General features: G+C 41.7%; 1 protein-coding gene across 4 annotated transcripts in view; it reads left to right on the plus strand.

Annotated features, from left to right (window-relative positions):
• LOC110966759 (sodium-driven chloride bicarbonate exchanger-like) overlaps positions 1-13,854 on the plus strand; it is a 52,462-nt gene that overhangs the window by 21,902 nt on the left and 16,706 nt on the right. For 3 of the 4 annotated variants that reach the window (XM_051943294.1, XM_051943297.1, XM_051943296.1), the window contains 9 exons: positions 4,810-4,953; positions 5,123-5,264; positions 5,365-5,525; positions 6,768-6,956; positions 9,603-9,691; positions 9,993-10,150; positions 10,280-10,367; positions 12,653-12,799; positions 13,486-13,586. In XM_051943294.1, coding sequence (XP_051799254.1) covers positions 4,810-4,953; positions 5,123-5,264; positions 5,365-5,525; positions 6,768-6,956; positions 9,603-9,691; positions 9,993-10,150; positions 10,280-10,367; positions 12,653-12,799; positions 13,486-13,586 — 1,219 coding nt within the window. The remainder of the gene's footprint in view (positions 1-4,809; positions 4,954-5,122; positions 5,265-5,364; positions 5,526-6,767; positions 6,957-9,602; positions 9,692-9,992; positions 10,151-10,279; positions 10,368-12,652; positions 12,800-13,485; positions 13,587-13,854) is intronic. The other variant, XM_051943295.1, reaches the window with a different exon arrangement.

Consider the following 13,854-nt stretch of genomic DNA (forward strand, 5'->3'; position numbering starts at 1 on the left):
ATTCACCACTTTTCCTCCTGTAACTGTTGATAAAAAGTGATGACAGCCGTGTTTTGAAATTAAACTGTTAACATGCCTGTATATATCATATTAAATGTAATATATAAAGCTGTCAGAGGGTTAGAGTTAGTAACTTCTTTTTAATCACTTCCGAAAACCCACTTTTACAGACTTGCTTTTATGTGAGGTTTACTTTTAGCTTTAATTAGTTTTAGTGTTTTATTCTGCATCATGTCCTGTTTATTTTAGATGTCCTCTCTTGTTTTATTTAGCTTTTAGCTGTCTGTTTCCTCCATTTTTTTTAATTCTCTGACTTTCTGACTTTTAATTTCTCACTTTAACCCTCAATCTTATTCTTAAATTTTTAAAACTGACTCGTTCCTTTGTTTGCTGTGATTGCTAATCTAGCTAATTATTCATTTAATTCATCATCTTTATTTTAATTGACTGCTCTGACTTGTCTCCTGTGTCTTGTTTGATTGTCAGTGTTGCATGTTTTAACTGTCAGAGCAGTTTGTGGACGCTGTTCTTAAGGCTGCTATATAAATAAAGTTATTGTTATAATTATTTTTATTATAAAAGACACATCATCAGATGACTCACGACAGTCTCAGAAACAGATTGATCACTACAAACCTAACAAATCCATCTTGTGGGCTTGCAGGGCGGCGTTTTCTGTGCCATTATTCTGCTGATTGGTTTTATTCTGTATAGATGAACTACCGCAGTCGTACAACATGAAGTACATTTGCATTAGGGTCATTTTTTTATCACTTTCCACAGACTTAGCTCTAATGATCTCTGGATTTTGTTTAGTTTAACTTTCCCTAACAGGTAGTAGAGATTGTTGCCCAGCTGTGACAGTTAATTTAAGAACACTAGATCTACTGTTGCATCAGAACTCGAGCTGGTTGTGTAAAAAAAACCTGCACAATTCCCGAAGCCAGTCAGAGTCGCTGTACTTAGTGGCGATGCAGAGTTACGCGTACATGACCACGCACTCAGAAACCACGAAAACTCAGCGCGTCACACACCGCCAGTGACTGAGTGAAACGCACTGAGACGTGACAACAGAAAAAAAGAGAAAAGACCTCCTATGACATCAGCAGTAGTTGAGGCCTGGAGGAGGAGAGCTATTTTTGTAAAGTCCTCCACTTGTGAGTCTTGATTCATGAACTTTAAAGCTCTACTGCCCTCTCCTTATGTTTTTTTTTCTACCTTATTGTCCCTGTCTGCTGAATTGTGCCTTATGTTGGGAATTTTGCTGCATATGCACAGACGCTTCCTCCTCTTTCCTCTGCCTCTGGCATACATAATTTACTCGATGCTAAGAGCGTTTAGTTCTGGCTGAACACATACACCGTGGTACACATTCTGACAGACGTGATGCTCTCCAAGCTGCAAAGACAGTCTTGAACAGAAGTTTACATAAAGAACTTGCATGTAATGGCAGAGTTGAGTTTCCAGTGATTCCTGCAGCTCTAAATTACTTCAGTGGAATGATTTAGACGTGTCTTTATCCCAAACTGTCACCCGCTGATGAGAGACAATAGGTCAGATTGGTCAAGAGTCAACAAAGAATCGCCAAAAAGCAGAAGAAACTGCTTGTCCACAGTCAAATGTGCTTTACAGCGACTTTAGGTCCTTCAGAAATGTCACTGTAAGGCTTGACAGAAGTGTTACGAAGGTTGGGTGTTAGATGCAGTTGGGTGTTGCAGCAAGACAACGACCCAAATCACATGTGAAATATCGTAAGGAAATGGCCGAATTAGGCTTGAATTAAAGCTTTAAGACTGATCTCCTCAAAGTCCTGACTTAAACCCCATTAAAAATCTATGGACTCTGCTGAAGAAAAAAGTCCATGTCTGAAAGATCTCTGTGTAGGTTCAGCTACTTAACAAGCTCATGGCTCAACACAGGAGAGCCATGACTCCCCAAAAGAACTACTCAGCAGACTCATGCTAATGACCACCATTAGCACACTAGGGCTCAGTGACATCTGTGCATTTCAACGACCCCCACCGATACTCACAACGACCATCGTTGAGTAGTCAGATGAGTTTTGGTATCGGTCGTTGGAATAATAGCCCTGGACACACCTCACAGAGGTTTAAAAGCTGAGGCAACACCAACCACCACCAGAACTGAAGAAGCCTCTTGGATGAGAGGTGAAACGTCTTCAAGGAACTTTCTTGAAGTCCAGTGGATTGATTTAAACTACTTTGGACATGTCTGAAAGTCAACAAATTGAGTTGAATTGGACCAATTCTATCAAAAGGAACTGTGAAAGATACAAACAGAAACTTACCAGAAGTTTGCGGATGGCTGCCAAAAGCGCCAAACAGCAGGTTCGATCATATTTCCAGAAAATCTGTAACTTTCAGTCATTCATCATAGAAAATTAAGTTTTATAGGATTCCGTTGAATCTCAGGACTGTGTGTTATGTATGGTCTTTACAAGTGTTTGGAAACTTCTGTATATTTTGACCTCTAGTTAGTTTTTTTGTTGCATTCTCTGAGACCTCCCTTGGTGGAGAGTATCCTGAGCGTCTCTGCTGAACTCCTGTGACGTTCGCTGTGCTCTGAGGTGATTCATGGTATGTCTGTTCATTGCTTAAATCTCATTAGTGCGCTAGGATGAGATTAGTGTTGTATCCAAGTAAGCGAAAACGATTTAAAGCGATCGCTTGCGATATTCTCCCCAGTATTTGAGAGAATGTACACATATTTCTCACTGCAACTCAGAAAATCAAACAAGCTTTTTGTCAACAATGAGCCATTGTTCTCAACAAATATTTTTTTGTGTCTTTATTACAATGAGCTCTGTCTTTAAGTTGGATTATCTTTGACTGATTATCAGTTTTCTTGTCTTTTTAGAAGAATTAATGGTGAATAAAATAAGCTAAATGACTTATTTAACTGCAAACAAGCTGCTTTTATCTGGGCCAACACGTCAGGGCTTGGTTGTTGCCTACAAACAAAAGAACAGCCTCACAAACACTGAGTCCAGCTTGTAAAGCTTAAATGCCGAGTTCACAGTAATGACATTTTGATCAACTCAGAGCTTGTGTCTTCTGGATTTAGTTGTCCTTGAGTGAATGAATCAAACTGTAAACGTGGAAATGGCTCCACTGATTAAGTCATAATTGTTGTTTTTAAATCCAGCTGTTGTGTGTTAAGTATAACTGACACTTACACAAACTTACACTGGTTGTATGTCCTGTAGTTTAGATGGGGATATAAAAGCTGTCACATGTAGTCTTATAAATGATTCTTTTGCAATGTTTCATGGAGCTTTTTCCAAACAAATACAGGACGAAATGGACAACTCTCCCGACTGCCGAGCGTCAGATTGCCGTAGATCCATTCGGTGTCACATTATGCTGCACTCTGTGGCACCTCATATGGTGCAGATACAGAGAACAGAGTGTCCAATCGTCTTGTCTGCGTCCGACCATTGAGCCAAGGGCTGGCGGGAAGGAAGCAGCACACAGGCTGCTCAACCGCAATAAAAAAAGGAGAAAGTCAGCTTTGATTATCTTCACACTGACCCTGTGAATGCTCGCTCCTGTGTGCACGCATACTGACGTCAGAAAAAGGCCTTTGTGCTCACTTTGTACAAGATCCTTTCAGAATCCCACTTTCATTATCTGCTCTGTATCGATTTAAAATGAAAATGACTCCAGTTATAGAGAGTAATCTGATTTAAAAATCGATTTCAGCGTCCTCAAAGAGGACAGTAGGTCTTCATTAAAGCACAGGCACAACAGGGCCCTAATGTCGAATAATAATCATGATAAAACTTCACTTATACAGCACTTTTTAAAACAAAGTTACATGGTTGAATCAGAAGTAAAGCATTTCAGGACTGATTCCAGTGAAGCCCCTTACAATAAAAGCAAATACTAAAAAACAGAAGAGAGAGCACATGCAGGTAATAAAGCTAGGCTAGAATTCATAAAGGGCTTGGTAGTAGATTCTGTAAGCTTCAGAACGACAGTTTGAGTTTGTTAAATGATGTTTTTTGGATTCCTCTCAGACTGACTACGTGGTATTTGAGGCAAGATATTGCTGGATATTTTTATTTTTCATTTTCCTTCAAGCTAAGTCCCATGATACCTTGCATAAATTAATGCTATTCCCACGGAAACAACATACACAGTTAAGGCAATAACATTGACTATCCTGATATAGTACAATGTTCTTCTGATACCTAAACATGCTCCAGACCAATCACACAAGCTGATGGCAATGGCACCACTAAAAGTTCTCAGGAACAGCTTGAGGAACAAAACAAATAGCCCAAGATATAGATCCGGCCTCTGAACTTCCACGATCCGATCTGATTAAGCATCCGAGTATCACTGCAGCCAACTATACCCATTGGAGAAGATTTTACTAGAGATCCATGAACAGTGGGCTTTAGCACCACAAGAGGGACCAACCTAAAACTAAGCAGGTGGTTTAAAATAAAGAAATCATTAAAAAAAAAAAAACACTAAGGCAGCGGTCCCCAACCTCCGGGCCACACAGAAAGAATAGAAAAGGTTTTATTTTTAAATTCCATTTCCAGCAGAATATGCAGGGTGTTTTATTTTGAAAAATGACTAGCTCGTCTTCCTGTCACTTCTGTCTGTGCTGAGTTTCCACACTTAACGCTGTCAGTTTTCGTGCCGTTGAATGAGACCGTCACTCTAACCCCTCATAACGGGCCGTATGTTTGACACCCGAAATTTTTTTACTCTTGAGCACTTGAGACTGAAGGATGCACTAAAAGGTCTAACGTCATCTCCTCCATGTTGCCTCCAGGTCACCGGACTCTCTACATCGGGGTTCACGTTCCTCTGGGCCGGAGGTCACACCGACGCCACCGTCACCATGGACACAGACACAGGAAGAGGTCCAAGGAGAGGGACTCCTCGGCTGACGATGGACGAGAATCTCCCTCACACAGTAGGTGTCTTGCAGAGATGTTTTATACTGTAGATGAAGTAGATGCACATTTTTACAGAAGAGGAAGATGTGAGTTCCTTCTGTTTCCGCTATAGATCCGATTAATTTTATTACCCGTTTTCTACCTTTCTCTGTCTCCCTTGTTCGCCACCTGTCCCCGCTGCTGCAGCAGACACACCAGCTCAGAGGGTGCAGTTTCTGTTGGGGACAGAGGATGGCGATGAGGAGCACATCCCCCACGCCCTGTTCACTGAGCTGGACGAAATCTGCCTCAGGGAGGGAGAGGACGCTGAATGGAAGGAGACAGCCAGGTACACCTGTGCAGACGGCCACATAGGCTAGGCCGGGCCAGATGCAAGCAAACTCCACAATAATCTGTGCGGTCTTTGTCTTTGTTGTATTGTTTTGCAGGTGGCTAAAGTTTGAGGAGGACGTCGAGGATGGCGGCGAGCGGTGGAGTAAACCCTACGTAGCCACTCTGTCTCTGCACAGTCTGTTTGAGCTCCGCAGCTGCATCATGAACGGCACTGTGATGCTGGACATGCGGGCCAACTCACTGGAGGAAATCGCAGGTAAACACTGGGGACTGAATGATCGTTAAAAGTAAAATAAGTCTCTTTTTGCCACTGAAAAGCGAAGTGGAGTTCCCCTAGGTTCCATCCTTGGGCCTCTTACATTCAAGCAACTACATGGTGAACATGTGAAGGGTCAATATATAATTGAGGGACTTTTGAAGTCCATGGGAAATATCTTGCATAGATTTTTGTTAAAAGTAAAAAATACTAATGTTTCTGAGTTATTAAATATAAAATAGTCAACAGATTTACTACAGTATCTTTATAAATAACTTTCAGTTTCAATTTTACTCAGTTGTATCTATAATATTTAGAAGAATCTTTCTGTAAAAATACCATGTGGTGTTTGGTCAGAATAAAAGAAATGTTGATTTTAAGCGTAAAAACAGCAAAAAGGTCAACTATGACACAAGAAGTCCTGCAATTATATATCGACTCTGAATATCTTACCGTAATTTTGTGAGCATGGCCCCAATACAAGTAAGTGCATCAGACAAATCAGTGATTATATGTGCCAAACAACTCCAACTCCACCCAGATAAAATGACTGAAAGAACTGTTTTTGGTGTCGCTAATTATCAAAAGCCATTGCTCAGTTCAGTCCCACATGTTAAATGGACCACTATTCTAACATCTATATTATACAATTGCAAAAAATGGTGTTCTACTGCTACATAAAGCACATAATGATTGAGGGGCCGTAATCTGGTTATGATCTGGTGCTCTGTTTTGAACCTCTGCTGATCCAACTCTCTATTCTTTTAAATTGAAAGTTGTATTGATTTGTTTTTGCCATGCATTCTTTGTGTTTTTTTCTCCTTGTAGACCCTAACTCTGTCTATTAGCTTGTGTCTCTTAATGCGTATAAGAACCCTGTCAAAGCTGTCTGAGTCCGGGTCAACATGGCTGCCATCACAGCATGTCAGCCGAAGTTCAACCAGAAGTAAAAGATGATCTGACCCTGTTTAGGAGCCTTACGGGAACTGTGCCTTAGTTTTTGAGGTCAACAAAGAGAATGTTTTTATCCGGTTGTGACAAAAAAAAAACTGTGCTGCCGCAGAGATCTGTTGAACTTAACCTGGTTTGGTGCGATTAAATCAGCAGCAGTGGGTCGGTTTTTGTTGGGATAATCAGCTTAGCGTCACTGGCTGCCACACAGGGCCACACAGCCTTTGTGAATTTAGAATCAACTGTTTAGAGAGTTACGTGTCCAACACTAGCGCACGTCTTCTCCCTCAGACATGGTTCTGGATCAGCACGAGGTGTCAGGCCCGGTGGGTCAGGATGCCCGGAGGAGGATCCGTGAAGCCCTGCTCAAACAGCACCATCACCAAAACCACAAGAAGCTGGCCAACCGTATCCCTATTGTACGCTCTTTTGCTGATATTGGCAAGAAGCAGTCTGAACCTCATTCCATGGACAAAAATGGTGAGCAAAGCACTCATGTTTACCCACACACACCAAGTTTGCATTCTTTCAATGCCGTTTATTATAAATCTCTGCTTTTTCTATGGTGATCATATATGTTGTTGTTTGTAAATATTCACAGTATGTTTATATGTATAATGTCGTAATCCTTTGCATGATTTTCCAATGTCTGTGAGTTCATGTTTTGCTGCTGTTTGATATCTCATGTTCTCCTCTTGTTTGTGTTTCTCCATGTTTGTGTATGTGTTTGTTCCTGTCTTCTGTACTTGCATGTGTGTGCGTGTGCATGTTCGCCCTTCGCTCACCCAGTAAATGACCCCGATTATCAAAGCATAAAATCTCCCAAGATTTTGCTGGAAGAGACACTCCTAAAGAACGCTTCACCCAGAACGGCCTTTTCCTATAGGGCGTTTCGGCGGTGTGTACGTTGCGTGTCGTGCCTGTCCATCCCTCCTTTACCTTTGAGCTCCGCCAGGAGCCGCATGACTGCAGGCACAACGTTTGACGAAACCAAGAACAAACGTCTTAGTCTCCTTCAGGCAGTCGTGCAAGGCTACTGTCCCATCTCACAGGAAGACAGAGAGCAGGAAATTTGCCCAGGCAACCAGAGCACCTAGAGATAGTAGTGATAGTATAAAAAGATCACATGTAAGTGGAGAGTATCATCATGAGAGGGTAAAAATGGGTTATATGTAATCTATGAGGGAAGAGAAACAGTCAAACTCTTCCTTTTCTGGGATGATCTTTGAGTGAAATGATAGATATACAACAGAATTAATAATGGGGAGCCATGTACGGCCAAGTTTTTGTGATAATGCTCTCCCCGTCTTGTGATCATGACTTAGAGACTCAGATTCCAAATAACAGTCACTAATAATAGTGGTAGTGACTTGCTAAAAATTCATGTTGTAACTTAATAACGCAAGATGTCTGTGTAGGTTCTCATTCATCCAGGTCATGGTTATCCAAAATAGTTTAAATCAATCCACTGGACTTTAAGAAAGTTCCTTGAAGACGTTTCACCTCTCATCCAAGAGGCTTCTTCAGTTCTGGTGGTGGTTGGTGTTGCCTCAGCTTTTAAACCTCTGTGAGTCGTGTCCAGGGCTATTATTCCAACGACCGATACCAAGACTTGTCTGACCACTCAACGATGGTCGCTGGGAGTATCAGTGGGGGTCGCTGAAACGCCAGAGTCCTGTCTTTTTTAAGCCAAATAACACCCTCAGGCAAAGACTGGTCCACCCAAAAGACCCCACACCACACAGCCAGAAGAGCAACCTGGTGTATGCAGTTAAATGCAGTGAGGAATGCTCAGATCTCTACATAGGGGAAACCAAAAAGCCACTTAACAAGCGCATGGCTCAACACAAGAGAGCCACTTCCTCAGGACAGGATTCGGCAGTCTTCCTTCACCTTAAGGAAGAAGGACAGTCGTTTCAGGACACCAATGTTCAGATTTTGGACAGGGAGGACAGGTGGTTTGAGAGATGAGTGAAAGAAGCCATCCATGTCAAAGTAGAGAAGCCATCTCTGAACGGGGGGGTGGTCTGCGACATCATCTTTCGCCAATTTACAATCAGGTCCTTTCAAAACTCCCCAAAAGAACGACTCAGCAGACTCATGCTAATGACCACCATTAGCACACGAGGGCTCAGTGACATCTGTGCATTTCAACGACTCCCACCGATACTCACAACGACCATCGTTGAGTAGTCAGACGAGTATCGGTCGTTGGAATAATAGCCCTGGACACACCTCACAGAGGTTTAAAAGCTGAGGCAACACCAACCACCACCAGAACTGAAGAAGCCTCTTGGATGAGAGGTGAAACGTCTTCAAGGAACTTTCTTAAAGTGCAGTGGATTGATTTAAACTACTTTGGATTAATAACACAAGCATATTTTTTAAGAAATACACTAACGTTTTGAGAAACACATGGCTTCTTGTTGTCAGCTACAGTAAAAGACTGATACCACTGGTCATACTGTACTCATGCTGACGTGTTGTATAATATAATGTTTATACACATACATACATGTGTGTGTGTGTGTGTGTGTTATATAAGAGGTTTACTGGTTGGCGTGCTGTTTCTTTTTACAATTAGCCGTGACATGAGAATAGAGTCCATCCTTGTATCTAACACTCAGTAAATCACTGGATTAGATCATTTTGTAAAGTGTTGGACTGTTCCTTTAATGGTATTAACCTCACACCATCACTGCCAGCTGACATTTTGAACAGGACATTCACATCACAAGAAACTGCTTGACATTCAAAAGGAGCAATCTTTGACTAAAATAAAACTAATTGACCTGTAAATAAGCACTGATTGGATGATACAGATGAACCTGGAATGTGAGTGAAAGATTGCGCCTTCTTTACTACACTAAATTAGTAAAATCCCTTCACCGCTGAGCATTCATCAAATGCTCTATTAATGCTTTTTAAATGGTCTACCTGTAAACACTAAGCTTAGTCACCAGGCACACTCTGAAAAAGGGTTCAATGTTTGATCATCCACACTTTTTCAGAGTGTAGCTGTTCGATGTGTCGCTCACCGAGATCTTTATCTGTGTGTGGGAAAGCAGTGCTGCATGAGGCGAAGCACAGTGAAAGCTGATTCTGGTTTCCTGCTCTGCCTGACAGGCCAAACTGTTTCACCTCAGTCCCAGCCAGCCAGCAACGAGGGCAAACAGGACGTCAGCCGAGAAAACAGCGCCGTCGACTTCAGCAAGGTGAGCAGCGGGACCCACCGCCGGTTCTGCTGTTGATCTACGGGCACTGATAGCTGGACACGTAACTGGCGCTGTATATTTAACCAAGCTTGAGTTACGTGTGAAATGGTCTTACCCTGAGAAACTGACGGGACTCGAACGGGAGTAGAGCTTGTTTTCTTTGGTTGTGTTTGGTTTGATCGTCAGAGTCAGATGCAGACATTATTCCAGATTTGTGTTCTGATGATGTGCTGCATTATCCGCTTTCATTCTGTCTACTTGTTACATTTACACTCATCTTTTGTTTCTTTTTGAATCGCAGATTGACCTCCACTTCATGAAGAAGATCCCTCCCGGTGCCGAGGCGTCCAACGTCCTGGTGGGGGAGCTGGAATTCCTAGAACGCCCCGTGGTGGCCTTCGTCCGTCTGGCTCCCGCTGTGCTGCTCAACGGCCTCGCTGAAGTTCCCATCACCACCAGGTAAAACACAAACTCATTCTCTCTATATTCTGTGTCAGGTCCGGAGAGATGAGCTTAGATTCTCCTCTATGCTTCACAGAAAAGGATTTGACTTTTACTCAAAACGTTTTGTTCTTTGTTTTTGCGCAGGTTTCTTTTCATCCTGCTTGGGCCTCTGGGAAAAGGTCCACAGTATCATGAAATCGGTCGGTCTATTGCTACACTGATGACCGATGAGGTGAGACCCAAGTACAAGACCGTAGTTAAATAACTTTATGTTTTTAAAGCTCAAGGTTTTGGGGTGTTTGTTTAAAAATACGGGAGGTCCTCGCTTTATGACGTCCTCGATCTATGGTGTTTTGTCGTTACGGGGAACGAGTTGGCGATCGAACGAATACATCGTCATGCGGCGCTATAAGATGGCTTTGTTTACGTTTGCTGGTTGTACGCCACCTTGGATTGTGCTACATTCACTAACTTTTTGCCCTTCATTATGGCTCCCAAGTGTAAGTCAGACTCTTCTGATGCTTTGAAGAAAAGGAAAGCCATCTGGAAGTGAAATTAGATAGAATAAAACGCTTAGAGCAGGGCCGAACACTGACAAACACGAGCATCGATCAGGTTGTAAAAACAGGTCAACATGTTGTAGCGACCCTCTGTGATGAATGATTGAGACTGATCTGGTTCTCTGGTCGTTTATTGAACCTTTATACAGGATACTGTGGGCCGTAGCCAACGCCAGAGTAACTAGAAAACCCCCATAACTTAGCTCCAGAATAACTAGAAAAACCCCATAACTTAGCTCCAGAATAACTAGAAAAACCCCATAACTTAGCTCCAGAATAACTAGAAAAACCCCATAACTTAACTCCAGAATAACTAAAAAGACCCATAACTTAGCTCCAGAATAACTAGAAAAAAACACCATAACTTAGCTCCAGAATAACTAGAAAAAAACACCATAACTTAGCTCCAGAATAACTAGAAAAACCCCATAACTTAGCTCCAGAATAACTAGAAAAAAACACCATAACTTAGCTCCAGAATAACTAGGAAAAAAACACCATAACTTAGCTCCAGAATAACTAGAAAAAAACACCATAACTTAGCTCCAGAATAACTAGAAAAACCCCATAACTTAGCTCCAGAATAACTAGAAAAAAACCCATAACTTAGCTCCAGAATAACTAGAAAAAAACACCATAACTTAGCTCCAGAATAACTAGAAAAACACCATAACTTAGCTCCAGAATAACTAGAAAAACACCATAACTTAGCTCCAGAATTAGCCACCGTTCCCAGCTCTCTCTACTGCTGACTCTCAGCCAATCAGAGGTGAGCTAACTAAACATGGCACGTTCACTGACATTAGGTAAATCTGGAACTGAACAATAAACATTGAAACCTCAACAACAATATCAGTTCGTTACAATATTCTGTTATCTTCCTGTATAATGATTCATACATGCATGAAAGTCGTTGGTATTCATGACTTTCCTGAAAAACTGATCGATATTGTGATTCACGTAGGGCCTTTGTTTACATTTTTGCCAGAGTTCCGACTTGTGGCGAAAATTGACTTAAATTGATCTGTAGGAACGGAGTTCTGAGAAAAGTTGAGGACCCCGTAATGATTTATAAAGTAATCTGAATTTAGACACACTGAATTTTAAAAGTAATTTGTATATAATCCAATGTTTTAATGATTCAGTGTCATGTTTCAATGAATGTTTCATTTTAAAACTCCTTCATTAGCAGCTTTATCTGTGTCAATGCCAGAAATAGAAAAATCCTAAACATGCAAACATGTTTTGCTTTTTTATTGCTGATCATTCATTGCTCATATGAGCTGACCACATTTAAATTTTGGAAAAAAAAATAAAAATTTAAAAGATTTTTATATCCTGCACCATCTGCTTTTTGTAACTCCAACATCTGCATTCTTTTAGATCAATATGAGCAGTCGGCAACTAGGTCAAGACCAGTTAAGGGAAAAACCGCAGTTACACATTTGTGTTTGCTTTCTGCGGTTATATTAGGGCAGCTAATAAAAATAATAATGTTATATTAGGGCAGCTTGGGGAATAAGAGACTCCAGTAAATCAGTCAAAGTCCACCTGCCTGCTGCAGGGTTGTTGCTTTTCTACGGCTAAATCTGACCTTTGACTTCTCTTAAAAAAGCGAGAAAACGGCAACAACAACAAACAAGCCTTTGGGGACCAGCGGACTTTGACATGAATATTGTGACAGGAGATTTCCCACAGTGCATCTGTGAGCTAATATTACTCACCATTTCAGCCATACTGCGTTTCGAGATTGTGCTTATGGGAAACAATCTGAATTTCCCATAATTAAATGTCAGTCTAATACGCCTGAAATAGGCTGGCATTTGCAGCAAAGTGGAAGCATATATGCACCTTTTTCCCTCTGCAGAAGGAAAAATTTGCCAAAGAACCTCTTCCTCCGTGGGTATGCAAGTTTGTGAATCCAGGAAAATGAATCATATTTTATGTCTCTCGGCAGATTTTCCACGATGTTGCTTACAAGGCCAAAGATAGGAATGACCTGGTGGCGGGCATCGACGAGTTTCTGGATCAGGTGACGGTGTTGCCGCCAGGAGAGTGGGACCCCTCCATCAGAATAGAACCTCCTAAAAATGTGCCCTCTCAGGTAAATAATGAGTCAGAATCCATTTTTTTTTAGCATATTTATTAGAAATTATTTCTAAACTGGATGACTAGTTGTTTTTTTGATCATCATCTCCATTAAAAACTCCCCCATTTGAGCGAGTGTTGGACTTTTCTGGGTTTAAGTGATATTTTTTGTGTGTAATCTGCTTGTGAGTCCTGCCTGCCCATACTGCCTGCTGAGAAATAGTTAAACATCTGCGTTCTCCTCTAATCTCAGCTGCGTTGTACTCTGCGCTTTGATGCCACTCCCCAGGGTTCTGTTCTCAATCCTCTCCAAAACATTAGTTATTTTCCTCCATTAGTTATTTTGGGCGGCTTTGAAAAGAGAGCCGCCATCTTGGTTGGGGAAGAAATTTTGTTATCTAACTTTTTTTTTTTTTTAATAAAAGTACCGCGGCTGTTTCAGGTTTTGTTTATCTTCCCCTCTTTGTCATTAGGACCCTGTGGTGAATTAATAACACACCGCTGTTAGATTGTTCTGCTGCTGATCTGTGCATATGCTGGATTCATGAATAAGAGATCACTCATTTGGCATTTAAAATTGCAGTGGAAATAACATTCGGTGTCTACAAGTGTCAGCGGAGATTCAAGTCCCACTGAGGCTTGTTCTTGTCTGTACGATGACGGCTAACCGACAGTTGAGTGACAGTGATCTTAACCACACAGGAAAAGCGGAAGATTCCCCCTGTTCCCAACGGAGTGACAGACCTGGGAGAGTCGGGGGAACATGGAGGGCACGGCGGCCCGGAGCTGCAGCGTACCGGGAGGTGAGTGTTGGAGAGAAGCAGCATGCTTTGCCGTGTATAGCCCCGAGCTTTCAAAGCTGTTCTTTCTGCCCATCTTTCTGCCGCCTGTTCACTGCCTTGCTGTCCCTGAAATGTAAATTTACCTGCACTCCCGTTATAGTTCTCCACTCTTCAGCTCAACTCAAGAAACCCTTGGTTTTAATTCGTTTGAGTTCAGAGAAATCCAAGCACTCTGTCCCATTTGAAGTCACTTTCTGCAATAATGCTTTAGTGTTGTATTATTTAACAA

This window comes from Acanthochromis polyacanthus, chromosome 22 (genome assembly GCF_021347895.1).
Source record: "Acanthochromis polyacanthus isolate Apoly-LR-REF ecotype Palm Island chromosome 22, KAUST_Apoly_ChrSc, whole genome shotgun sequence".
Lineage (NCBI taxonomy): Eukaryota > Metazoa > Chordata > Actinopteri > Pomacentridae > Acanthochromis > Acanthochromis polyacanthus.